A 25,628-nucleotide genomic window follows, 5' to 3' on the forward strand; every position below is an offset into this window, starting at 1 on the left:
GTTCAAGGTCAAGGTCACAACTCAAGGTCAAAGGTTTGAGCCTGCCATTTTGTGTCCGCTCTATATCTCCTAAACCCCTTGAAGGAATTTTATAAAACTTGGGTCAAATGATCACCTCATCAAGACGATGTGCAGAACCCATGAGTCAGCCATGCCGGCTCAAGGTCAAGGTCAAAACTGAAGGTCAAAGGTTTGAGCCTTCCATTTTGTGTCTGCTCTATATCTCCTAAACCCCTTGACGGAATTTTATAAAACTTAGGTCAAATGATTACCTCATCAGAACGATGTGCAGAAATTATGAGTCAACCATGCCAGCTCAAGGTCAAGGTCACAACTAAGGGTCGAAGGTTTGAGCCTTCCATTTGGTGTCCACTCTGTATCTCCTTAACCCCTTGAAGCATTTTCATCAAACTTGGGTCAAATGATCACCTCATCAAGAACTCATGAGTCAGCCATGTCAACTCAAGGTCAAGGTCACAACTGAAGGTCAAAGGTTTCAGCTCTGTATCTCCTAAACCCCTTGAAGGATTTTCATGAAACTTTGGTCAAATGATCACCTCATCAAGACGTTGCGCAGAATTCATGAGTCAGCCATGTCAGTTCATGGTCAAGGTCACAACTTAAGGTCAAAGGTTTCAGCTCTGTATCTCCTAAACCCCTTGAAGGATTTTCATCAAACTAGGGTCATATGATCGCCTAATCAAGAACTCATGAGTCAGCCATGTCAACTCAAGGTCAAGGTCACAACTGAAGGTCAAAGGTTTCAGCTCTGTATCTCCTAAACCCCTTGAAGGATTTTCATGAAACTTTGGTCTAATGATCACCTCATCAAGACGTTGTGCAGAATTCATGAGTCAGCCATGTCAGTTCAAGGTCAAGGTCACAGCTAAAATCAAAGCTTTTACCCTTTCACTATCCATAGCAGTGGCGGGGGATTTAGCTGTCTTTCAGACTGCCTTGTTAACCTGGCTACGTTCTCGCATACTCGAGGTGTAGCATGGTTTCCCAGATGAACCTCTGGCACATTTTGCTATTCTTAATTTGGTTACATTACAGGTATAAAGTTTCAAAACAACATTTTGTAACAAATCTTTGCAAACCAATCAAAATGGGCCGTGAAAAGCGTGATCCATCCTTCTGATCGTGACATCAAATTACAATGAATATTATTATTTCTTGGGTAAAATCTGATTAGAAGAATAAATTTTTATTCATCCCACTTATCATTATGCAGTATATTGTATTTATTCATTGTTAGCAAGTAATTTGCATAGATGATGTCTGAAGTTTCTATTCTGCGTACCGAGTAATGGTGAACACTGACTGGCTGAAACCACTCTCGGTATTAATAACAAGTGTGCATATGCCTACCAAAATAAATGAAAGAAATAAATCAGAGGTTTGTCTTGGGGTTTTAATGAACTTCTGATAGATGAGAATGCCTGGTACTGTTCCAACATTCATATATATGAACAATGAAAACTAGTTTTTGTGAGATGGTATTATACATGAAACAGCATTTCTGATAGTTTTTTATCTTTTATTCAACATTACAAATGCATAATCTTATTTTTTGGTGATGATAACATTAAATTACGTATAGTGCACAGGGATTATTAAATCATTCAGACTGAATAGTACATATCTACCTGACACATAACCTTTATATAACTTTGTCCTGATTTTAGTTATTATGGCACACATTCAAGGCCTTTCACAACCATTTAAGTATTATGGTATATAAATTATAATCTATTTGATAGTAAAACATATACACAATCTTCAAGTGTCTTCTTTCAAGTGTTATTTAACACTTAGGGTTGTTTGGGCACTTAAAATGTAACAAAATCTGAAAATTACTGCAGCGCTTAATACATCAACCTTTTTATTTTTATGACAACTTGCTGTATATTTGTATTTGTATTTACATTTAAATTGGTTGAACTTCTTAATTTAGTAAATATGAAGACTTCAAATTATAATCCAAGCCAAGATACTCTACACTACAGATTATTTCACAATATTCTACAATTCAGGTTAATCCATTGATAAAATGTGGTTCAAACTAATGTACATGGTTTAAAATAAATACACAGAAAATAACAAATATGCAATTTAACTGTTGCAATTATTTTCAGAAAAGAATACTATATTACTGTGCAATTTCCCATTTGTTTGTATTTTAAAATTAAAATAGCTTTGTTATCTCAAAAGTCACAGTTCTGCAAAGTTATTGTTTTCTTTTTGCTTTATATATAAACATAAAAACTTACCCATACAATATTTCACTTCAGAACTAGTAGTTCTATTTTTCTTTTGAATTCTAATAAACAAGAACACAAAATAATAACCTCGTAGTTTACACCAGTCCTGTAATCTGTTAAGTTTACACCGGATCTAATGTTACGCTATATTTTTCGTCAAGCTTAAACTAGTTCAATAAATGAATCATTCAAACTTGGCTAAAACCTTATCTTTTATTTTTTAATAGAATACAATCGATTTAGTGTTCAGCTGAATCAATATTTTTATGGTTTTAAGGGACATTAACTTTTATTTGCGAAGAGAGCAGTCAAAATAAGAATTGTTTACTAAAGCTAAAATTGTCTATTTACATAACTAAAAACAATGATTTTATATTAACTCTGCAGAATAGATATGTAAATTGATTCAAAAGATAAACAAATACTACCATTTATTGATATATCAATTATGATTGAATATATTACTTTTACGATGCAAAAGTCCCTTTTCTAAAATAGCGTAAATGAATTAATGGCATTCTAGTTTTACTGAAGCTAAATTAGGTTAAGTCATCTAACTTACCCCCCAATTATGTAGGCTGCAAAAATTAATGGAAGTCTGATGCAGTTTTCAAGCAAGAATTAAGAAAATCTCTTGTCACAGGGCCTATTATGTGATGAAAAAGAAACAAGAGCACTGCCTGCAGGTGAGAACCCCTAATTGTAAGAGCCTGAAATAAGGCAATAAGCAAGAAAAGAGTTATGATTCTTAGCCTTCTTACTCAACTATTGAAGATAAAAAAATGTATAAAGTTTAAAAGCGACAGTACTGCTTAGTAATAACTATTCTAATGATGAAAAACACCTGTACAAAGTTTCAAAGCTGAAGCAGGTATTAAAAAAAAAAATTAACCAAAAAAAACCTTCTACATACATAAAGGGCCATAATTCTTAAGTACATAATTCTTAAGTACATGTACATAAAGGGCAATAATTCTGACAAAATGCATGTCAGATTTATGATTCTTCACCCCGATACTAGCCTACTGATGATAAAGTTTCAAAGCTACAACTGTGTTCAAACAGAGTGGACCTGAACAAAATTTTTAACTGTCTGGAAGTACAAATTTGGCAAAAAATCTGATAAAATGCAAGTTAGTGTTATTCTATACTTAACTAATGATGATGAACAAGTGTGCAAAGTTTCAAAAGCTATAGCTATTAAATCTTGATAAAAATGGATCTAAACAAAATTCTCAACTGATGACAACGACAAAGAGACGACAACACCTTGCAGATATCTTTTTTCAAAAAATTAAACAAGCTAAATTATGAATATAATTATTTGCCAATAAGCTTAAAGCTAAAAGACAGAAAAGTGAGTCAAAATACTGGAAAATATACAACAACAAAAAAGATTTTAAGATACTGTAAAATCATTTAATTTCGTGGGCATGAAATTTCGTGGTTTTAGTCAAAGCGGCAATTTTGTTGGGATATGAATTCGTGGATTTCAACTTTTGAACACAAAATGAATGGAAATTTTACTTGTTTGTTGGGATTAAATTTTGTGGATTGACTCAACCACGAAATCCATAACAATTAGTCCCCCACGAATATTAATGATTTCACAGTAATCAAAAATTAGATAGATATAGGAAATCTCTCAACTAATAGGAAAATACATGAATATAGAAAATGTTTTATGACATGCAGTAAATTCTATCATTTTGAGTGACAAGTTTCTACTTCAAAAGTCATTTATATCTCATGGCAAATTTTTTGAGTTGTTTAAAACTTGCACCTTTGCAATATCTGCATAAGTGCAAATATTTTTATACTGCCGATAAGGATATGTTCCATATGTTTCATATGCAATAACTGGTTCCGGGTACAAATAAATTTACTCCTGATATTTGGTTCAACAAGTTCATTTGTGGTGAATTGATCAAACATTTTTCTGAGAAATGGATTTATCATTACATTGTTAAGCATACTGTTTCTGACAACCAAATTTACAACCATACTTTTTTGCAATAAAAAAACAACAAAAATGATAAACAAGAGGGCCAAGATGGCCCTAGGTCGCTCACCTAAGAAACACACCATAACAGTGTAAAACATGTTTGACCTAGTGATTTCATGGAAACAAATATTCTGACCAATTTTCATTAAGATTGGACCCAAAAATTGGTCTCTTGCGATAAAACAAGCATTTTCTTAGATATGACCTAGTTTTTGACCCTAGATGACCCATGTTCAAACTCGACCTAGATTTTATCAAGGCAATCATTCTGACCAAAATTCATGAAGATCAATTGAAAAATACAGCCCCTATCACATACACAAGTTTTTTCTTTGATTTGACCAAGTGACCTAGTTTTTGACCTCAGATGACCCATATTCAAATTCGACCTAGATTTCATTAAGGCAATCATCCTGACCAAATTTCATAAAAATCAATTGAAAAAAAACAGTCTCTATCGCATACACAAGATTTTTCTTTAATTTGACCTAGTGACCTAGTTTTTGACTTCAGATAACCCATATTCAAACCGACCTTAGACTTCATCAAGGCAATCACTTGACCATATTTCAATGAAGATCAATTGAAAAATACATTCTTATTGCATTACCAATGGTTTTTCTTCGATTTGACTGTGACTAGTTTTGAACCAGATGACCATTTTCAAACTGGCTAAATTTCATCAAGGTAATCATTTGACCAAAATTCATGAAGATCAATTGAAAAATACAGCCTCTATCGCATACAGGTTTTTCTTGATTTGACTAGTGACTAGTTTTGAACCCTGATGACCCATTTTCGAACTACCCTAGATTTTATCAAGGTAATGATCTGACCAAAACTCTGAAGATCAACTGAAAAAACCGCCTCATCGCAACACAAGTTTTTCTTTGATTTGACCTAGTGACCTAGTTTTTGACCGAATGACCCATTTCGAAATGCCCTAGATTCATCAAAGCAATCATTGCCCAAAATTCATGGAAGATCAATTGAAAAATACGCCTCTATCGCTACACAGGTTTTCTTTGATTTGACTAGTGACTAGTTTTGCCGAGATGACCATTTTCGAATCGGCCTAGATTTTCATCAAAGTTTTTCATTCTGACTAAATTCATGAGATTTTGAAAATACAGTCCCTATCGCATACACAAGGTTTTCTTTGATTTGACCTAGTGAACTAGTTTTTGACCGAGATGAACATTTCGAACTCACCTAGACTTCATAAAGGCAAATCTTCTGACCAACATTCTATATTTCAATTGAAAAATACAGCTCTTATCGCATACACAAGGTTTTTCTTTGATTTGACTGTGACCTAGTTTTTGACCCGAGATGACACATTTTTCGACTCGGCCTAGATTTCATCAAGGTTTCATCTGACAATATTTCGAAGATTAATTGAAAAATACAGCCTCTATCGTTCACAACATGTAATGTTGACAGACAGAGACAGACAACAGACGACAGACAGACGACGGACGCCGGACATCGAGCGATCAGAAAAACTCACCTGAGCATTGCTCAGGTGAGCTAAAAAATGGTATGTTTGTTCAAAATGTCAAAGACTTCTCAATGCTTAAATGCAATTTATCAAAAACTTAATGCAAAAAATACTGTTCCAAACAATCTGTGCAGGGTTTGATGTAACATTTTTGATTTACAGAACGAAACAGTATAACCCATGTAATATTTGTAACTTGCACCAAGTCCTGGTTAGAGCAAAAATACATCTTGTGCAAATTTAACGCAGTGTTTTTTAGTTCATATACAACAAAATATTTGCTACTGCAGAAACATACACATATGTGAACAGCACTAAAATTAACATGGATATATGATACTATTATTAACATTCCTTTCAATTTTAACAATGATCTTAATTATATTATCTGAAAGCAAAGAAATATTTCACCTTTTTACTGAATGTGTGAATTATTTATGGCAATTATCTATTGAACAAAATAGGAAGATTTTTATTCCATATTGTATCCTTGAACAAAGAGATCAATTAACCTTTGGGTCTGAACTTAAAGCAGAGAAATTGGATACATATATACATTTACCTTCTAGTTTTATTCTTTGTGAACGACATTGTTTACTTTAAACAAAAAAAACACGAAAAACAGTCATAATGTTCAAGTCGATAATGTGTGAGTAGCTAATAGGTTAAATCTGATATTGACAATGTAGGGTTGTCTCATGACAGCAAACTCAACTTTTTGAAGGCTTGTCAGTAAAATCAATTTTCTATCTAAGAATACGTTTATTGTCCAAATTAATGTAAGGATTATGAGACTTGATGCTGCAATCTTGCTTAACTGCACCAAACATCTGCGTGAAATTTCAACCAAGTATCTGCATTAGTTTTGGAAATAGTAATTTTCATGCAAATCTTTTACCTGCAAAGTAAAAAAAAAGGCGTAACTTTGCCAAAATACAATGCAGAGTCATAGGACATGCACCTTTCACCATATTTTATCCACTTCAGTATCTTGCATGGAAGTTCAATTGCTTTTATAGAAAGCAATTAGTATGCAAAACTTAGTCTCAGTCTCAGCATCAGAATGGTATAGCATGGTGATTATAAGACAACATTTTATAGCTACATATCAAATATACTCTGTTGCAAAAGAAAGTGTGCACTTTTTAAATTTGAGTATCTCCAGTTTCAAAAAACGTATCGATCTCAAATTTTCAACATACTATGCTCAAAGCATTTACTATCGATTTTTTTAAACAAGAGCTGTCGGATGACAGCGCGCTCGACTATTCGAAGAATTGATTGAAGAATGGGGTCAAAATATTTCTACAGATATTCAGACAAAAGAAAAAAATACATTAGACAAACAATGTTCCCCTATTTGTGGATTTTGATAAGTCTTGCACTAAATGGCAATGTGTGAACAAATTTCAAAGTCCAAAAAGGGCCATTATTCAGCCAAAATAGTTGTCAGAGTTATGTACACTTCCCTACAGATGGAAATCATGATGATAAACAAGTGTTCAAAGTTTAAAAGCCATATGTCAAATAGTTCTGACAAAACGTGGACTTGTATGAAATCAGAACCAATTTTGCAAGTCCAAAAAGGGCAATAATTAAGCCAAAATATATGACAGAGTTATGTACTCTTTCCTACAGATAGAGACTATTATACTGAATAAGTGATTAAAGTTTCAAAGCCATATGTCAAACACTTTACACAAAATATAAACTGGTACGAAAAACTTAACCAAGATTTCTAAGTCAAAAGGGGCCATAATTCAGCCAAAATCCTTGATGAAGTTATGTACTCTTGCCTATAACTGGACATGGTGATGGTAAACAGGTGTTGAAAGTTTCAAAGCTTTGTCTTCAAAGACTTTGTCAAAATATGAACTGGTACGAAAAACTTAACCCAGATTTCTAAGTCAAAAAGGGCCATAATTCAGCCAAAATCCTTGATGGAGTAATGTGCTCTTGCCTATAACTGGACATGGCTATGGTAAACAAGTGTTGAAAGTTTCAAAGCTTTATCTCAAAAGACTTTGTCAAAATATGAACTGGTACGAAAATTTCTAAGTCGAAAGGGGCCATAATTCAGCCAAAATCCTTGACGGAGTTATGTACTCTTGCCTATAACTGGACATGGTGATGATAAACAAGTGTTGAAAGTTTCAAAGCTTTATCTCAAAAGACTTTGTCAAAATATGAACTGGTACGAAAAACTTAACCATGATTTCTAAGTCAAAAGGGGCCATAATTCAGCCAAAATCCCTGATGGAGTTATGTACTCTTGCCTATAACTGGCCATGGTGATGGTAAACAAGAGTTGAAAGTTTCAAAGCTTTATCTCAAAAGACTTTGTCAAAATGTGGACTGGTACGAAAAACTTAACCAAGGTGTGACGCCGACGCCGACGCCGACACCGACGCCGACGCCGTGGTGAGTAGGATAGCTCTACTTATTCTTCGAATAGTCGAGCTAAAAATTGTACGATAAAAACATGGTGGATTAAAGGTTAAAAGCGATAGCGTCCTTTTGCACGATTTGCACGTGCTGCCCATGGAAAATGTACATGTTTACAAAAACGTGATTTGTCACTTTCCTTATGCCTTTGGTGAAAGGAAAAAACACATTAGATTTTAATTCTGTGCTGTAATTAAGTGTCACGACTATGTGAAAGTCAGCAAATCGAAGCATTAACAATGCTTCCTCGGGGTGACACCATCACTTACGTCAACATATTGTCCCGGCCTGCCCTCTCACAAGATATGAACCCTATTGAGCATATTCAGGACGCGACTGGTCGCAGGGTCAGGTCGAGAGGCGGTATAAACAACCTGAATGATCTTCAAAACGCTCTTACCCAAGAATGGAATAACATTCCTTGTGACGTCATTCGACGTTACCTTAGGTCCATGTGCGATCGCATCAATGCTTGCATCAATAGTAGAGGTGGTCACACACAATATTGAAACAAAAATGTCTTTGAGAATTTAAATGAAAACAAATTTGAAACAAAGGTAGTAATTTTTAGAAAATCTGATAAGAGAGATTTGAAACTTTTGTTTTTAACCCTCGTTGTCTTTGAATAGCTAACAAGAGTGCCGCCAAGCGGGGCAATATACGCCCAAAGGGTTACATCAGAAGGATGGGAGCAAAATTTAAAGAACTTAACTGTTGAAGCCCAAAGGACAGGAACAACAAAAAAGAAGAAATTCCAAAAAAAGTCCACAAAAAAAATCTTACCAGGTAAGTTATGTCAAAATACATCTAAAAATTGGATGTACCATCCATGTTGTACCACAGAAAAGTGGTCTCGGTTTTTCCCTATGGCCAATAATAAAAAAGTTTCAAAATAAGCTATTTATAGTAACAAAAAGGGAAGTAATTAAAAAAAAATGATTGTAAGAGAACAAAAAGGGATCTGTCAAATAAAAACAAGAGCACTGCAATGCAGAGCAATATACACAAAGGAAAGTCATATATGACCTTTGACCCCTAAGTGTGACCTTGACCTTGAAGCGAGTCATCCAAAACATGTGCTCTGAACGTTGCTTCAGTGTGGTGAACATTTGTGCCAAGTTTCTTTGAAATCATTCAAGCAGTTCAAGAGCGGACACGAAACACTCATATGACCTTTTACTCCTAAGTGTGACCTTGACCTTGAAATGACACATCCAAAACATGCACTCTGCATGTCGTCTTGGTGTAGTGAACATTTGTGTCAGGTTCCTTTGAAATCCTTCAAGGGGTTCAAGAGTTACAGAGCGGACACAAAATTGCTAACAGACGGACACCGGGACCATAACATAATACGTCCCTTCGAGTGTTTAAAAATCCCTTTAAATGACAAAATTTTTAGAACAACCGATGCATATCAAATTGGTCATAAACTGCCCTAAATTTGGTACCAAAAATAAAATACAATGTACATAAATTGAAGAAACCTAAGTGCACACTTTCTTTTGCAACAGAGTATATCCTGTAAATCAGAAAACATGTTGTAGTTCATGTCTTCATGCTGCTGACCCCATGTTAATTACATGATGCATATGTATGGTAGGAAGCTCAGAGCCACAGTACAAGTAGTCAAACGCTTTTGTAAAGGAAGAAGGATTTTTGACAATTGCAAACCCTCTTGCATATTCTATTGGCAGCTGTGAAAATCAAGTGGAAACATTAACATCATCATGAAGAATGTACTGCATTGAAGAGTAAAACACAAGATTACTTTCAAGGTGAGTTATGCAAATTTTCTAGCAAAATTTTTGATCTCGTATTTATATAGTATATACTTTCTGAGATAAGTTTGCCATAGGGGTTAGAATTTAACAGTTTTTTTTGCACTTGCAAATTTTTGCGAGTACAAAAAAAGTCTACTTGCAATGTATCAACTTAAGTCGCAATTTTGTTCAACTGTTTTGGGCACAAACTGAATATACAAAAATATAAGTGCTTGACTGACAAATACTGTGTTTTTACATTTCCATAGTAAGATTCATACGTACGATTTTCTTAACGAGGCTCTGTCCCCCAAAACACTACTGGTCATGTGTAGTACTAAACACGTTTTTTTTCTATCAAATATCGTGCATACCAGTAGTTACCGTTCTGCGTAATCAAAAGTTAAAGAAATTAAAACAGTCGTAATTTCTACATGAGATCTTGCACTCGCAAAATTTTGCTAGTTTGGACGAAAGTCACTCACATTTTTCAAAATGTACTGGCATTTTGCGAGTATGCAAGCTTAAATTCTAACCGTGTCTGTAGTTCATGTAGAATAGAAGCCCGAACTTCCTTAGATGCTAAGCATTGTCGATTCTTTGGCCCATTTGTAATTTGTTTTCCCCAAAACAGGATCGGGATATCCAACAATGATGAAAAATGATTATACAAAGCGTAGTAAATGGAGCTGGGGAGAGCGGAAAATTTTCCACACCCAAGTAAATGTAGTGATAGTAGGTTACAGGCCACTTCCAATAGCCCTGCTGTTGGGTTAACCCTTAAGGAACGTGGTTAGAGTGTTCGCCTATGGATCACAAGGTCCGGGGTTTGAGCCCCAGTAGGAACCTTGGTATTTTCTCTCACAGGGTTTACGTTAATGGTGTCAGAAGTGTTTGGCGAACTCATGCAATGGGCATAAGTGTCATTCTGGAGAGCTGGTAAGCTCAAAAAAGTAAAGGGGAGAAGACTTTAGTGTAGTGACAGTAGGTTTATAGGCCACTTCCAACAGCCGTGCTGTTGGGTTAACCCTTTAGCGACGTGGTTAGTGTCCGCCTACGGATCACAAGGTCTGTGGTTCGAGCCCCAGTAGGGACCTTGGTATTTTCTCTCACAGGGTTTACTTCATAACTGTGGTTTTGACGAAATAGAAGCTATGTTTGAATAGGCTCTGATATGGACCAATGAATAGGCTCTGATATGGACCTAGTCCAAATAATGTGATGTCAGAACTAATTCTGAGATATTTTCGTGATAGGGTAGAATCTCTCTCTATGTCAAAACCAGTAAAGACCTTTTCTGTGGTGAATATAGATCTAGGTAGAAATAAAACAGTAAAACACATTAGTAATGCGTAAACACTATAATGTTTCATTTTGGCTACCTCGCTGTATTTACATGTCTGCCATTACACTCAATATATGATTGGTCATTAACGATCATGTGACATGAATCAGAGCCATGTAAAATATGTGTAAAGTTTTGGGTGCGTTGTTTAAAACAGTGACAAATTCGTGTTTTGCCGTTTATTCACATAAACATCAACTGAATGAAAGGAAAAAATGGATATTCTTTCCAGGTATCTTAAAGTTTTACTAATATTTTAGTTTTTCAATAATAAAAACTGCAGCGTAGAATCGTTGCAGAAGGTATGTGGAGGAGAGATACTGAGCTATGCAAAAATTATCACAGTATCGTGACTCATTTACAATTACTTTGACTAATATTGCAGGGTTGTCAATAAGATTTTACTGAACAGGCTGAAATAGAAAAGTAGGCGACCAGCTAGGTGGGTTGGGGGGCATTCTCCCCCGGAAAAATTTGAAATTCATCGCTTCATTTCCTGCATTCTGGGGCATTTTTGGAGCATTTAAGAACATCTTTTCCACTGCATTTATTAATACAATATACCCGTTATTTTCACATTTATTTAGCTCACCTGGTAAATGTGGAGAAAATAATAAAAATGAGTTTACATGTTAATGAATGCATTTTTCAAGTGTATGAAATGTTAATATCTAACTTGTCACCACACTTCAACTCTTTGTTGTACTTCTTTGCAAAATTAAATAGTTACTGCACTACTGTATATCTAAATTCAGGGTTTAGCATTTTAGGCCGGGTACGCCTTTAGTTCGCAATGGAGATAGTGCGCAATGGTGCGAAATGGAAGTGAAGTGCGCAATGGAGTCAATTTTTTTTTTAGGAATGATCATTTCTTTAAAGGAAATGTCATTGGAAGGGTAATTAAATAATAATAATTAAAAAGGAAACACAAACATCAAATAATTTTATATTATCACATCTTATTTTTATATATTTATACTAAGTTTAAACGTATTTGAATGATATATATGATGTTAAGAAAATATACAAACAAATGAATTTAATACATTTGAAAGTAATCATTTACAACATGCTGCAAATTGTAAATGCAGTTTAATTTCAAATTTTTCTTAAACAGAAATAATATATTGAAAAGAAACAATGCGATGAAAACATAGCAAAAACATTTAGATTTCATACATTTTTAAACGTATAATATATGTCATATATGAGCGGCTCTAAGTCTTTTTTAAACTTAATAGCAAATCATAATAGAATATTTCTATATCAATATTTCCTGAAGTACAGACTGAAGTACAGACAAATTAAGTTCAGAACAACAAACAACTGAATTTAAATAAATAAATTAGGTTAGAACAATATACACAAACATTTGATTCTAGATAGATTCGAACCCATAATTTAACATTTTGAAAAAATTATAGACAGACAGACAGACAGACAGACAGACAGACATACAGATAACTTTATTTCACCTTAGTATTATATAATACTATGTGAATAGATAGTTTTATTTCTCTAAACAATTTTCCAGAAGCCCCAAAAAGGTTATAAATTATATGTTAAACATACAAACACGCGAACTTGAAACTCATTATTACAACATGCTAAAAGTCTATTAGTTTAATATTAATTGTAAAACGGAAAAATTATATTTAAAAGAAACAAATGGCAAAAACATGTAGATCTTAATACATCTTTATACAGATAAGAAATATAAAATGATATGTTTTACAACAATAGTATGGTACATATAAACAAAAAGGGATCCAAACAAAAAATATGATATTTACACACTGCTCAGTAAACCTATGACGCTTTATTTATAATGTGTTAACATTTTTCAGAATAATTTGTACTTGTATATCTAAGAAAGGCGATAATACAACTTGGGAACAATCGTAGCATCAGGATATTTAATCTCAAAACTTACTTACTCTTTTATACATTAAAAGACATTATACAGTGATAATTAGATCAATAAACACGTGCGCTCTTTCTTGATGTAATCAATTAAAATAGCGTGAAGTACTTAATACCAGAGGCGTGATTTAATCAGTTAGCATAGGTGTGATAATCCTGATAATTCAATAATACACCTTAATCAGTCGGCAGCTTATTTTAGATAGAGCAATAAAAGGGTTATTAAAATTCGTTAAAGTTATAATTATGATATATCTATCATTTTATTGCAATATTATTTACCGATAATAAATTAAGTAAAACTATTTTAAACAGAAAATCGGTAGCTGGGAGTATCTTGTAAACTTTTTTTCAAGTTATCGCTTCTAATAAAATGTTTCCATTGCGCACTTTGCCTCCATTGCGTGCCATTGATTTAGCACAAATATCTTTTACGTGCCTATTTTTTTTTTTTTAGAATTTTCACGACAATTCCATTATTTCAAACAAGTTTACACAATAATCGTTCCTTACAATGGCTGTACAATAGAATTCATTGAGCATTTTTTCAGTCGGCAGCTTATTTTAGTTATATAAGGGTTATTATTAATGACAGATATAATTATAATTATAATTGTGATACACCTATCATTTTATTGCAATAGCATTTACCGAAAGTAAATAAAATCTTTCAAACAATTTTAAACAGACAACTGTGAGTATTTTCTAAATATTCATCCAATTATCGCTCCTAAAAAGGTTCTTTGTGCACTTCACCTCCATTGCGCACAATTTGAATTAGCACAAATATATGCTGCTTGTGTGCCATTTTCATTTCTTGGCATTTAACTACGTTTCCATTAACTATAGCCAGCAAGTTTACCCAATAATCGACGCTAAAAAAAAAAATTGACTCCATTGCACACTTTGCCTCTATTTCGGACCATTGCGCACTTTACTTCATTGCGCACTATAGGCGTACCGTTTTAGGCCTTTTTTTTTTTTGCGAATTTGAACGGGACCAAATGCCATTTGAACCGTCCATTTCGGCCGGCAGCCGATAATAGAAGGCCAGTTTACTAAACTTACAAGTGGCAGTGTGCTAGATTTGGACCCAACAATCATCAAAAATGAGTGTATAAATAAAATTAATTTTACATGTGTACGAATATTTTGGGTGCGAATACAATTTTTTGCCCAATTTGTATCGCATGCACACACGTGAAAAAAGAAGGCACTCTTTGAGCAAAAAAAAAAAAACGTTAGGTAAAGCTAAACAAGCATCGGAAATTATTGTACAATGTGAATGACCTGAAATAAGCAAAAGTGCTAATATTGTTTGCTTTTTTTCTGTTTTTTTTTTTTTTATTTTTTGCAGACGCTTGATTTTGCCGGAAATCAAAGCCGGCTGCACCACGCAGGTGCGAATCAATTTCCTGCGGAAGTGAAATTTTCTTGAAGCATTTTCAATAACATTACAAAACTTGAATGTTTTTCATTGTTTAAACGCTGCATATCCAAAGATAACACATAACATGTTTGACAGTAACTTAGTGCTTTGTTAAAACTTAATTCTGACCTACAATTCTGCCATATTTGTCGGTGGCACCAATACAACTTTTACAAAGTCATGGGGTCATATTCTGTCATGATGCATGTATGAGACAATATTTGTTGCATTATTTCACTGTGAAGCATCACTTATCATGCAGAAAAAAATTAAAAGTAAACAATGACGTCAAAAACAGATGTGCGGATCTTGCTTGTTGGAGATTGTAAGTTGTTTACTAAAGACAGTTAACTTTGCACAGTCTATCACTCTATGTCCCCTAGTCCTAAATATAAGACCTTACATAACTCATATCACTTTATAAGTTCATTTTAATTGATATTTTACATTTTTTATTTTCCATGTTATGTCAGGTCTTTAACGTTGAATTGAAATAACGTATAGCACAAAAATTGCTTCAGATTTGAATTTTGATCTGAAGGTTTTTAAACGACTTTCTGGTAAAAATGACTGAAACTTTCACATTGAGTATGAAGAATAATCATAAATGTGCTTTATAGCAGCAACTAAAAGTTATATTTTACCTTATTTGTTATTAATTAACCGGTTAATTAATCCAGTATCCAATCCGTTGAAAGTTTTGAATAGTGGCACGGTAATAACGAAGGGTGTTCCGGATGTAAACATGATTTGCATATTAGAATCATTTCTTGAACGGAAGTTACCTTTTCTCTTTCTCATACAGAGAAACTATAAAATGTCAATAATCTTTCTATTTCCAGAAGAGACATTTAAAATTTATAAGGATAAAAATAGAAAATATACATTTATGATAAAAAAAAATTACAATGGAAGTATTTGGCGGGAAATATTTTTTCGTCTACCACCGATCAAATTTAATTGGTACTTTCAATTTCGAAACAAGATGGTGGCATGTCAAATATAAACATTCGATGTCAAAAAGATGAAGCGTCATATCGTGGATAATAATGGATTGTAAATCATTTTAACCTTGCAGAATTGAAGCAAAGGTATTTTTGTTCCTATTAGGTACAAAGTTTACCGACTTTATAATGTTTAAGAAATTGATTTTATGCTACACATCTTTCATACTTAGCGTTTAGACGTCGAAAAAGGCTTTGATAGTAAAAATGTAAAATGTCAGAATATTGACTGTTGAACGTCAAATGACAACTTTTTCACGTCTAATTATTTGGACTATATGTCCCCGTGAGGGGTTTAACATTAGCTGAATATAGATAGATAGATACATACATCTGGTGTTGAGTAGCGTTTTCCATGGCAGGCTTGCCAAAAATTGTTTACAGGCATAGCTGCCTTGTTAATCAAATAAAACAGCATGGTGGTCTTTTTCAAGCAAATAGATCCTCCTTTCATTCATATCATCAACAAGTTTTTTTAACAGTGGAAAGGAAAAAAGTGTCTAGGCATGGGATAACTAGACACCTAGCGTGTTTTCTAGCCATCCTATCTATATGTTCTCCACCAGTGGCTAGAATAACCAAACTATCGAAGATTCTATGTTATACATGTGATCACTCTGAGCTGCAAAAGTGGTAGATTTATTTCCAAAAAGTGGTAGATTGGGTATCAAAAGTGGGAGATTTTTTTCTTGCCGTATTTGTAACCTGGTTTACCATTATGTTTCTTATGAAAGTATATTGAAAAACGTGTCCGTAATTATACAACAAGATTACTTGTGACACAAATCATTTATTGTTATTATTATTCAATGAATACATTTTTGTTTGTACAGACTACAGGCCTCTTTTGAACATCTGAGAAGTTCTTTGTTCACACTAAACCTAAAAATTTACTGTCCTCATTGAACTTACACCTTAACAATGAATTCAAATTTCTTTTTGCCAAATTGTCTCTGTGATCTGTTTGAATTTTTCTAACCATACTAAAACACTTATCGAGGTCAGCATTGCTGCCCTGCAGAAAAAGGACATTTGAGATTTGACTCAGACAGTAATTATTATTTTAACTGTTGAGCTGTCCAAACCTCTTTCCATCCTCAACTAGAAACTGTCAAGACTCGTGTCTTCACTGATAAATGGCAGCTCCGAGCCTGGACTCGGCTGGTAGTCAGATATTCATCCATCAGCTGGTCTGTTTAAACATGGCACCCAAATCTGTTGGCCAGACTTAATACTGTAAAAAATAAAAAAGACAAAATACTTACTTGCAGAATATATGTAAAAAAGACCTCATATTAAAAAGTGCAAGTAGTTTTACACAGAAATTTGTGTGTAATTAACACTTTGTACAGGCTTGTAGATGGACAGCACTGTTTCATTACCAAATAAAATTATGTCAGCTAGTATTGTTGCTGATCATACAAAATGAAGGTGTCATAATTCATAAATTGCTCTGAAAAACGTAAATAAAAATTAAAAAATAGCATACCTCCAGCACCCTCTGAACTCGCTAACTGAAGCTAATTGGCAGGTCATCTTTTCACACCTCCTGATTTCTTGCCTTAAATATACAGGCCACAATCTCCAGAAGCCTAGTTTGCTATTCTCAATGCTGTTTAATACTGTTTTTTGTACCCACACTGCTGATGCATTTTATTGTGGGCTAGATTGTTCATATTTTACAGGTCACCAGCACAATCAGGAACTGCTTGTGAGATTAATGTTTTAACTGTTTAACATATTTACTAGGAAATTGGACACTTATTTCTAACAAAAAAAAAGAACATCTGAACTCCTGGTTGTAACACTGGAGTTTTTCATTGTACAATGTGAAGAAACCTTACTTAGTTTCTATGTATACATGCTCAATATTAACTAAAATGTTTTAACACTAAACATTTAGCATTGTCTTTTCAGCTGGTGTAGGGAAGACATCTTTGATTTTATCATTGGTCAGTGAAGAGTTTAATGAGGAGGTAAGAGTGATTATCTTAATTGTATTGATGTATTTATCCAAGGCAGAATTTGCATAGGTTTGCTAGACTTTTCTCTATCTTCAGTCTGTTGAAAATGAAAGTTTTTGAAAGTTGTTCAAACACGTTTGAACATGAAAAAAAATTCATTTTTCTGTATCATTGATCTTAAAGTATTGAAATAATTATACAATACATGGAAATGTTGTATTTTGCTTACTTAAGATATCCTGAAAACTTTAAAACAGTCCTAAATAAGTAAAGTCACATTTTTTTAAGTTTTTTTTTTATGTGTCAAAAAATGTCTGAAAGCTAAAGATGCTATCAAATTATTGTTTCTTGATGGTGAATTCAAAAGTAAACAAGGTATTTTGACAATTTAAAATGTTCCTATTACTTACTACCACAAGAGTTCTTTAAAATTATGTATAACATCAACAGTATTATTTTACAATTGAAGAGACATCAAAGAAAAACTTTGTCATGGAAAAGATGGATCAAACAATAACTGCATTCTCAGAAGACCATTCTATAGAGTGGATAGTTTTCACATCATTTATTTCTTGATTAGATGTTGAATAGAGTTTAGAGATACAGCTGTACATTCATTGTCAAGAATCCAGACTAAATGGTTGATTAATCTTCTGTATTTGATACAACTGATTATTCTCAAGCATAAGAGCCGTGCCATGGGAAAACCGTCATAGTGGGTGTGCGACCAGCATGGATCCAGACCAGCCTGCGCATCCGCGCAGTCTGGTCAGGCTCCATGCTGTTCGCTTTTAAAGCCTATTGGAATTGGAGAAACTGTAAGCGAACAGCATGGATCCTGACCAGACTGCGCGGATGCGCAGGCTGGTCTGGATCCATGCTGGTCGCACACCCACTATGTTGGTTTTCCCATGGCATGGCTCATAAGAGTTCTTTGTCAGTGGATACTGCTGTTTCTGTCACTTTTGGGGTGTTTTAACATGAGAGAAAACATATGTTAACAGAGAGATTCTCGTGCTCACATGTTGTTTAAACACCTTTTTATATATGCTCGTTCTGTGGCTTAGCGTAAACGCAGTATGGCACCAAAACGGATAATTCAAACTAAATGACGTCAGCTTTATAAAACAACTCGGACATTCCCGCGCATTTCTTGGAATTTAATGACGTTGAAGGACAATATATTCATTTATTAGCTTTTACCCATTTTATGCTAGAAAAGCGTTAGCGCATGTTCTTTTTGTGTTATAACATCTTCAGAATCCCTCGGGATTTTGCAGATGTTATAACACGAAAAACATGCGTTATCCTTACATAAACAAAGTTATTCCGAAGTTGAGACAAGAAATGTAGACAGTCAATATAAAATTGTAATTAACATTACAGTATGAATTTATTGAACATTATGAAAGAAAAAATTGTATTTACGAATGTTTTGTAGGTTCCAGCGAAAGCTGAAGAAATCAATATTCCTGCTGATGTTACACCAGAGAGAGTTCCTACACATATTGTTGACTTCTCTTGTAAGAACTTTTGCTTTCATTATATTAGAAAAATTCTCTTTTATGAACTAGAAAGTATTCTATTAACATGAATTTATTGAAGTCTCATTTTCAGGTTGACTACTTGAAATTTTTATATGCACGAAGGGATGTATTATGTGTCCTGGTGTCCGTCTGTCCATCAGTCTGTTAGCAATTACGTGTCAAATGTTTACCACATCTGGACGACGTGCAGAGCGCATGTTCCGGATGACTCTCGTCAAGGTCACACGAGTCAAAGTCATACGAGTGTGTTTCATGTCCGCTCTATAACTCTTGACCTCCTTGAAAGATTTCAAAGAAACTTGACACATATCTTCACCACATCAAGAAGACATGCAGAGTGCATGTTCTGGATGGCTCCTTCAAGGTCAAGGTCACAATTAGGGGTCAATAGTCATAATGTGTTTCATGTCTGCTCTGTAACTCTTGAACTGCTTGAAGGATTGTAAAAAAACTTGGCACAAATGTTTACCACATCGAAACGACATGCAGAGCGCATGTTCTGGATGGCTTGCTTCAAGGTCAAGGTCTCACTTGAGTTACAGAGCGATGACCTTTGACCCCTGAGTTTGACCTTGACCTTGAAGTTTATGGATACAAATTTTACATGGTTATAGTTCTCATTTTCTTTCTTTTCTTGGTCTGTTTTGCCTACAATATTCAAAGCTCTAAGAAAATGATGTTTTCTATTTTTGTTACAAATTAGTTTTCTAAAATTTGCCTGCTCTTAATTTAGATTTAATATATTTATTCACAAATAAAGACTGTTGGTGGGGGGGCCTCCATGGCCGAGTGGTTAAGGTCCCTGACTTCGTATTGCCCCTCACCAATGTGGGTTAAAGCCTCACTTGGGGCGTTGAATTCTTCATGTGAGGAAGCCATCCAGCTGGCTTATGGAAGGTCGGTGGTTCTACCCAGGTGCCTGCTCGTGATGAAATAATGCATGGAGGGGCACCTGGGGTCTTCCTCCACCATCAAAGCTGGAAAGTCGCCATATGACCTAAATTGTGTCACTGCGATGTTAAACCCAACCAAAAAAAGAAGACTGTTGAGACTGTAGGTTTGCCATCCCTCCTTCAATTACTAACAATTTGAAAGTACTTTAAAACCTCCCAAATATTTGTTTTAGAATTGGAGGCATGCCCCTTTAAAATTACAAAAGATTAAGTCCTGAAACTTAATGTTATATATGGCTGGCAGTTTGAAGAATATGCAGGTGATTTTTCTTGTTATTTAAAAAAAAAAGGAAGAGTACAATGTATGTGCCCGCTGTTTAAATTTTTTTGCTACATCTAAAATCCCGGATGTTGCAGCAATACAAAGGTGATATGGGAATTTGTTTTCTTTGTAACAGATTTCTAAACATTCATGTAAATGCCCTGCTCTTTCAGAATGCATGTTTTATATATTTTCATTGCTTTTTCAGACCGAGAACAGTCAGAAGATGATCTTATTGAAGAAGTAAAAAAGGTACCATCCAAAAATAGATATTTATCTTTCTAGCCACTACCTTAGATTCCTGTGTATAAGAATGGTTTCTGAGCCTCAGGGACTCACCCCTAATTTCTGTGTGTGTACTATACCAATTTAGACAATTTTCTGACATCATAACAGATTGGTTCATGATTTCTTGCCATTGTGGTAAAAGGACATAATTTGCTGAAAGAAACTGTTTAGGATATAATAGATTGTTGTTTATTCTTAAAAAAGATAGGAGTGTTTGTATTTTTAATATTTCGAAGGAAGACATTAAAATCCTAATTATTATGATGCCAGTTAAAGATCAAGTATTATGTGTAACTTGGATTATAATTACATGTATGTATATTTTGTAATGATAGATGTTTAGATACTATTCTGTCAAGAGTATGGTTTGTGACTGTAATACAAGAGTTTGCTTCTTTTTAGCTTGACTATACAAAGTATGGAGAGCTATCCTACTCGACCCGGCATCGGCATCCTTCAGCGTCCACACTTTGGTTAAAGTTTTGATGCACTTTTTCTTTATCTTTATTATTACTTAATGGATTTACTTCAAACTTAAAATAGTTGTTCCTCATCATCACCCATATCATATGGCACAAGGGTCATAACTCTGGCACCAATATTTCATGAATTATCCCCCCTTTTTACTAAGAATTTCAGGTTAAAGTTTTGGTGCACTTTCACTTTATCTCAGTTATTACTAAATGGGTTTGATTCAAACTTAAAATAGTTGTTCAACATCATCACTCACATCATATAACACAAGGGTCATAACTCTTGTACCAGTATTTCATGAATGATCTCCCCTTTTTACTTAGAATTTCAGGTTAAAGTTTTGGTGCACTTTCACTTTATCTCAGGTATTACGAAATGAATTTGATTCAAACTGAAAGTAGTTGTTTCACATCATCTCCCACATCATATGACACAAGGGCCATAACTCCTGCACCAGTATTTCATGAATTTTCCCCCCTTTTTACTTATAATTCAGGTTAAAGTTTTGATGCACTTTCACTATATCTCAGTTGTTACTGAATGGATTTGATTCAAACTTAAAATAATCACCCACATCATATGACAAAAGGTCCATAACTCTGGCACCAATTTTTCATGAAATATGCCCCCTTTTACTTAGAATTAAAGGTTAATTTTGATGCATTTTCACTATATCTCAGTTATTACAAAATGGATTTGATTCAGCATGACACAAGGTGCATCACTCTTGCACCAATATTTCATGAATTATGCCCCCTTCTTGCTTAGAATTATACTTATTTAATGTTTTGATACACTTGATCCTTATCTCTCTTATTACTTAATACTTTTGACACAGACTCAAGCTATTATCCAATATCTTCATCCACATTGGAGTCATTAAACACTCCTGTGACAGCTCTTGTTTATTTTCAAAGCTTTATGTAATAATTGTATAATTATGTGATATTTCAAGTCTTGCATGTGCATTTCCTTTCACTTGTAAAAATGTTTTTGTTATTTCTTTAGGTTTCCTCAATACATCTTAACATGTGCAGTTAAAGTGTTATTTTAATTACAGGCCCATGTGATATGTATTGTATATGCTGTAAATGATGAAGATTCAATGGAAGGAGTGAGTATAATATGTTGCTGAAGACAAAGAAGTATTTTTATCTTAACAGTTGTAATGTTAACATACTTGTTGAAACATCAGCTTCATAACAAATTTTGGACAGATTTGCTAACATTTTCCTTATACAAGAAATATGCCCATAAAAGTATTGTATTTAATTGTTCAAGCTTGGTTTGAACAAAGATTTTTGTTGATGGAATGACTTTTATATCTGAAAGTTTTTCTGTCATTAATTTGATATGAGTATCTTATTAAAAGGCAAATGCTTTACCCCTGAGCTGGTTGTTCAGTCTGACACGTTGTTTGCTTCATTACAGCTTCTTATGTTGATAAAGGTTGTATTTCTGTGTTATTTAGGACATTTGTGTAGATCACACCTGTGTTCATTGTAGTATATCAGTTTAGATGTTTATATATTATAACAAAATCATATTGATTTTCTAGATCACATCAACTTGGCTGCCATTTATAAGAAAACAACTGGGAGAGGATGCTGGGGTGCCTGTGATACTAGTTGGAAATAAGGGAGACCTTATAGACTATTCTACAGGGGAGGTAATCTCTCTGTTTTCTTTGCGACATCTTGGTTTTTTAGCTCACCTGAGCAATGCTCATAGTGAGCTATTGTGATCACGCTGTGTCCGTCGTGCGTCCGTCTGTCGTCAACAATTGTGTTTAAAAGACATCTCCTCTATAAAAACTGAATGGATTTTGATGAAACTTGGCATGGATGTTCCTTGGATAGTCCTCTACCAAAGTTGTTCAAACGGTTCTGCTTGGTTGCCGCCAAAGCGAAAAGTAGAAAAATCTTCAAACCACATCTTCTCCTAAACCGATGGTCTGGTTTTGAAATAATTTCACACAAATGGTCCTTATGTCACTCTCTTCCAATATTGTTCACACAAATGGTCCTTATGTCACCCTCTACCAATATTGTTCACACAAATGGTCCTTATGTCACCCTCTACCAATATTGTAAAAATCATTTTGATTTGTCAAAAAACATGGCCGCCAGAGGTCGTGGTCACTTTTCCCAATATGTATATATTAACACTTTAAAACTCTTCTTGTGTGAAACTGCTGGCCCAATTTTAGAATAATTTTACACGAATGGTCCTTGTGTGACCCTCTACCAAGATAGTTCAAATTATTTTGATTCGTCGAAAAACATGGCCACCAGAGGGCGTGGTCACTTTTCCTTATATGTATTATGTATATAGTGGAAACTTTAAAAATCTTCTTGTGTGAAACTGCTAGCCCGATTTTAGAATAATATTACACAAATGGTCCTTTACTGTTCAGATTATTTTGATTCGTCAAAAAACATGGCTGCTAGAGGGCATGGTCATTTTTCCCTATATGTATATAGTGGTACCGGTAACTTTAAAAATCTTCTTGTGTGAAACTGCTAGCTTGATTTTAAAATAATTTTACACAAATGGTTCTTGTGTGACCCTCTACCAAGATTGTTCAAATTATTCTGATTGGTCAAAAAACATGGCTGCCAGGGGCATGGTCACTTTTCCCTTTATGTATATAGTAGAAACTTAAAAAATCTTCTTGTATAAAACTGTTAGCCTGATTTTAAAATAATTTCACACAAATTGTCATTGTGTGACCTTCTACAAATATTGTTCAAATTTTTCTGATTTATCAAAAAACATGGCCGCCAGAGGGCGTGGTCACTTTCCATCAACAATTTCTTTAAACAACATCTCCTCCAAAACTACTGAATGTATTTTGATGAAACTTTACACAAATGATCTCTGGGTAGCCCTCTTTCAAAGTTGTTAAATGGTTCTGGTTCACTGAACATATGGGTCTGTTTGGTCAAAAATAGGTTTTCAGCTATCAGACTTTAAAAATCCTTTTCTAGCTTTGATATTTGGCATGTAATGTAAGGGTTTGACTTTTGACTCTCTACCATAAATGTCCAAATTATTGCCCTAAGGTCAATAAAATGGCCATGCCCATGTCTGACATGTATTTAATATAGGCTTATGTATAAGAAACTTTGAAAATCTTCTCAATAATAGCTAGAGTCTTGATATTTGACATGTGATATCAGATTTGTAATGTCTACCATAATTACTCAAATTATTGCCCTAGGTTCAAAAATGTGTGTGACATGTATATAATATAGGCTAACATAGAAGAAACCTTACTCTGTACTTATACAAACACACCTGAAGCCTTGTACACAGGTGAGCGCTTTAGGGTCAGTGACCCTCTTGTATAATGATGATTATTTTTAATAATATTTTGTTGTACTGATGAACAATGTTACAGGAATAAATTGCTCATTTAAAAACTTCTGATTATTTTTTTTTATCATTAGATGTCTGTATGGCATGATATTGTGGTAAATGTTTGTTACTGTTTATTTCTTTGGAAAGGCTTTGTGAAGAACAAGGCATTACTTACTAAAGTCTTTTTTTTTTATTTTTCGTAAATTGTCATGTTGATTAAAAAAGTTTATGTCTCACCAACCCCTCCCCACTGGGGGACATTTTATTTCTGCCCTGTCCATCCATCTGTCACACTTCATCTCCAATTATTAACTGGAGAACCATTTGACCTAGAACTTTCAAACTTCACAGGTTGATAGGGCTCACGGAGTAGATACCTCTACTGTTTTTTTCTGAGGTCACTATCAAAGGTCAAGGTCACAGGGGTTTGACCATAGAAAAATGTTTCCGATCAATAACTTGAGAACCACTTGACCCAGAATGTTGAAACTTTATAGGATGATTGGACATATAGTGTAGATGACCCCTATTGATCTGGAGCCATTCTTTCAGAAGTCAAGGTCACGGGGGCCAGAACATGGAAAACCGTTTCCGATGCATGACTTGAGAACCACTTGACCCAGAACATTGAAACTTCATGGGATGAGTGGACATGCCAAGTAGATGGTCCCTATTGCATTTCAGTCACTAAGCCAGCCATCATTGTCTTTTTGCTCCTGTCTCATATTGACTTCATGTCTATTACTACTATGCTTTGGGGGAGACATCTGCTTTTCGAAAAAGCATGTAGTTGTTTGTTGAGGTTAATTTTTGTTGACCTGTTACTAAATATTTTGTGCTTACTCTGCAATGCGTGAGATTATGAAGTTTTATTGTAGTTTTAGTGTAAAAGGATTTCAGACAAAACAAAATTTTTCATCTTATTTTTTGAAACTGTGAAAATCTGTAGGTCAAGCCTTAATTCTGTGTGACTGAGACAGAAAGCGTAAATGGAATGTAAAGTTAACTTTAAAGACATCTATCTAGCCTATTCAAATTGTACCCTTACTAACTATAAATGATTTTCACATGATACTGATGAAAATACTGATTGGCATGGGA

At 34.2% G+C, this 25,628-nt stretch overlaps 2 protein-coding genes across 5 annotated transcripts in view; one reads left to right on the forward strand and one right to left on the reverse strand.

Annotated features, from left to right (window-relative positions):
- LOC123562065 (uncharacterized) overlaps window positions 1–14,583 on the reverse strand; it is a 57,807-nt gene extending 43,224 nt beyond the window's left edge. Inside the window, exon 1 of one of the 3 annotated variants that reach the window (XM_053533457.1) lies at window positions 14,566–14,583. The gene's annotated coding sequence lies outside the window, so the exon portion shown is untranslated. Of the gene's footprint in view, window positions 1–1,928; window positions 2,053–2,273; window positions 2,428–14,565 lie in introns of those variants that run through there. The other 2 variants (XM_053533445.1, XM_053533452.1) reach the window with 2 other exon arrangements.
- A 64-nt stretch (window positions 14,584–14,647) lies between these two features.
- LOC123563580 (mitochondrial Rho GTPase 1-like) overlaps window positions 14,648–25,628 on the forward strand; it is a 39,058-nt gene continuing 28,077 nt past the window's right edge. For both annotated transcript variants that reach the window (XM_045356445.2, XM_045356446.2), the window contains exons 1-6: window positions 14,648–14,997; window positions 17,594–17,652; window positions 19,082–19,163; window positions 20,611–20,654; window positions 22,225–22,278; window positions 22,723–22,833. In XM_045356445.2, coding sequence (XP_045212380.1) covers window positions 14,955–14,997; window positions 17,594–17,652; window positions 19,082–19,163; window positions 20,611–20,654; window positions 22,225–22,278; window positions 22,723–22,833 — 393 coding nt within the window. In that variant the 5' untranslated portion in view covers window positions 14,648–14,954. The remainder of the gene's footprint in view (window positions 14,998–17,593; window positions 17,653–19,081; window positions 19,164–20,610; window positions 20,655–22,224; window positions 22,279–22,722; window positions 22,834–25,628) is intronic.

The sequence above is a fragment of the Mercenaria mercenaria genome, chromosome 2 (genome assembly GCF_021730395.1).
Source record: "Mercenaria mercenaria strain notata chromosome 2, MADL_Memer_1, whole genome shotgun sequence".
NCBI classification, from domain to species: domain Eukaryota; kingdom Metazoa; phylum Mollusca; class Bivalvia; order Venerida; family Veneridae; genus Mercenaria; species Mercenaria mercenaria.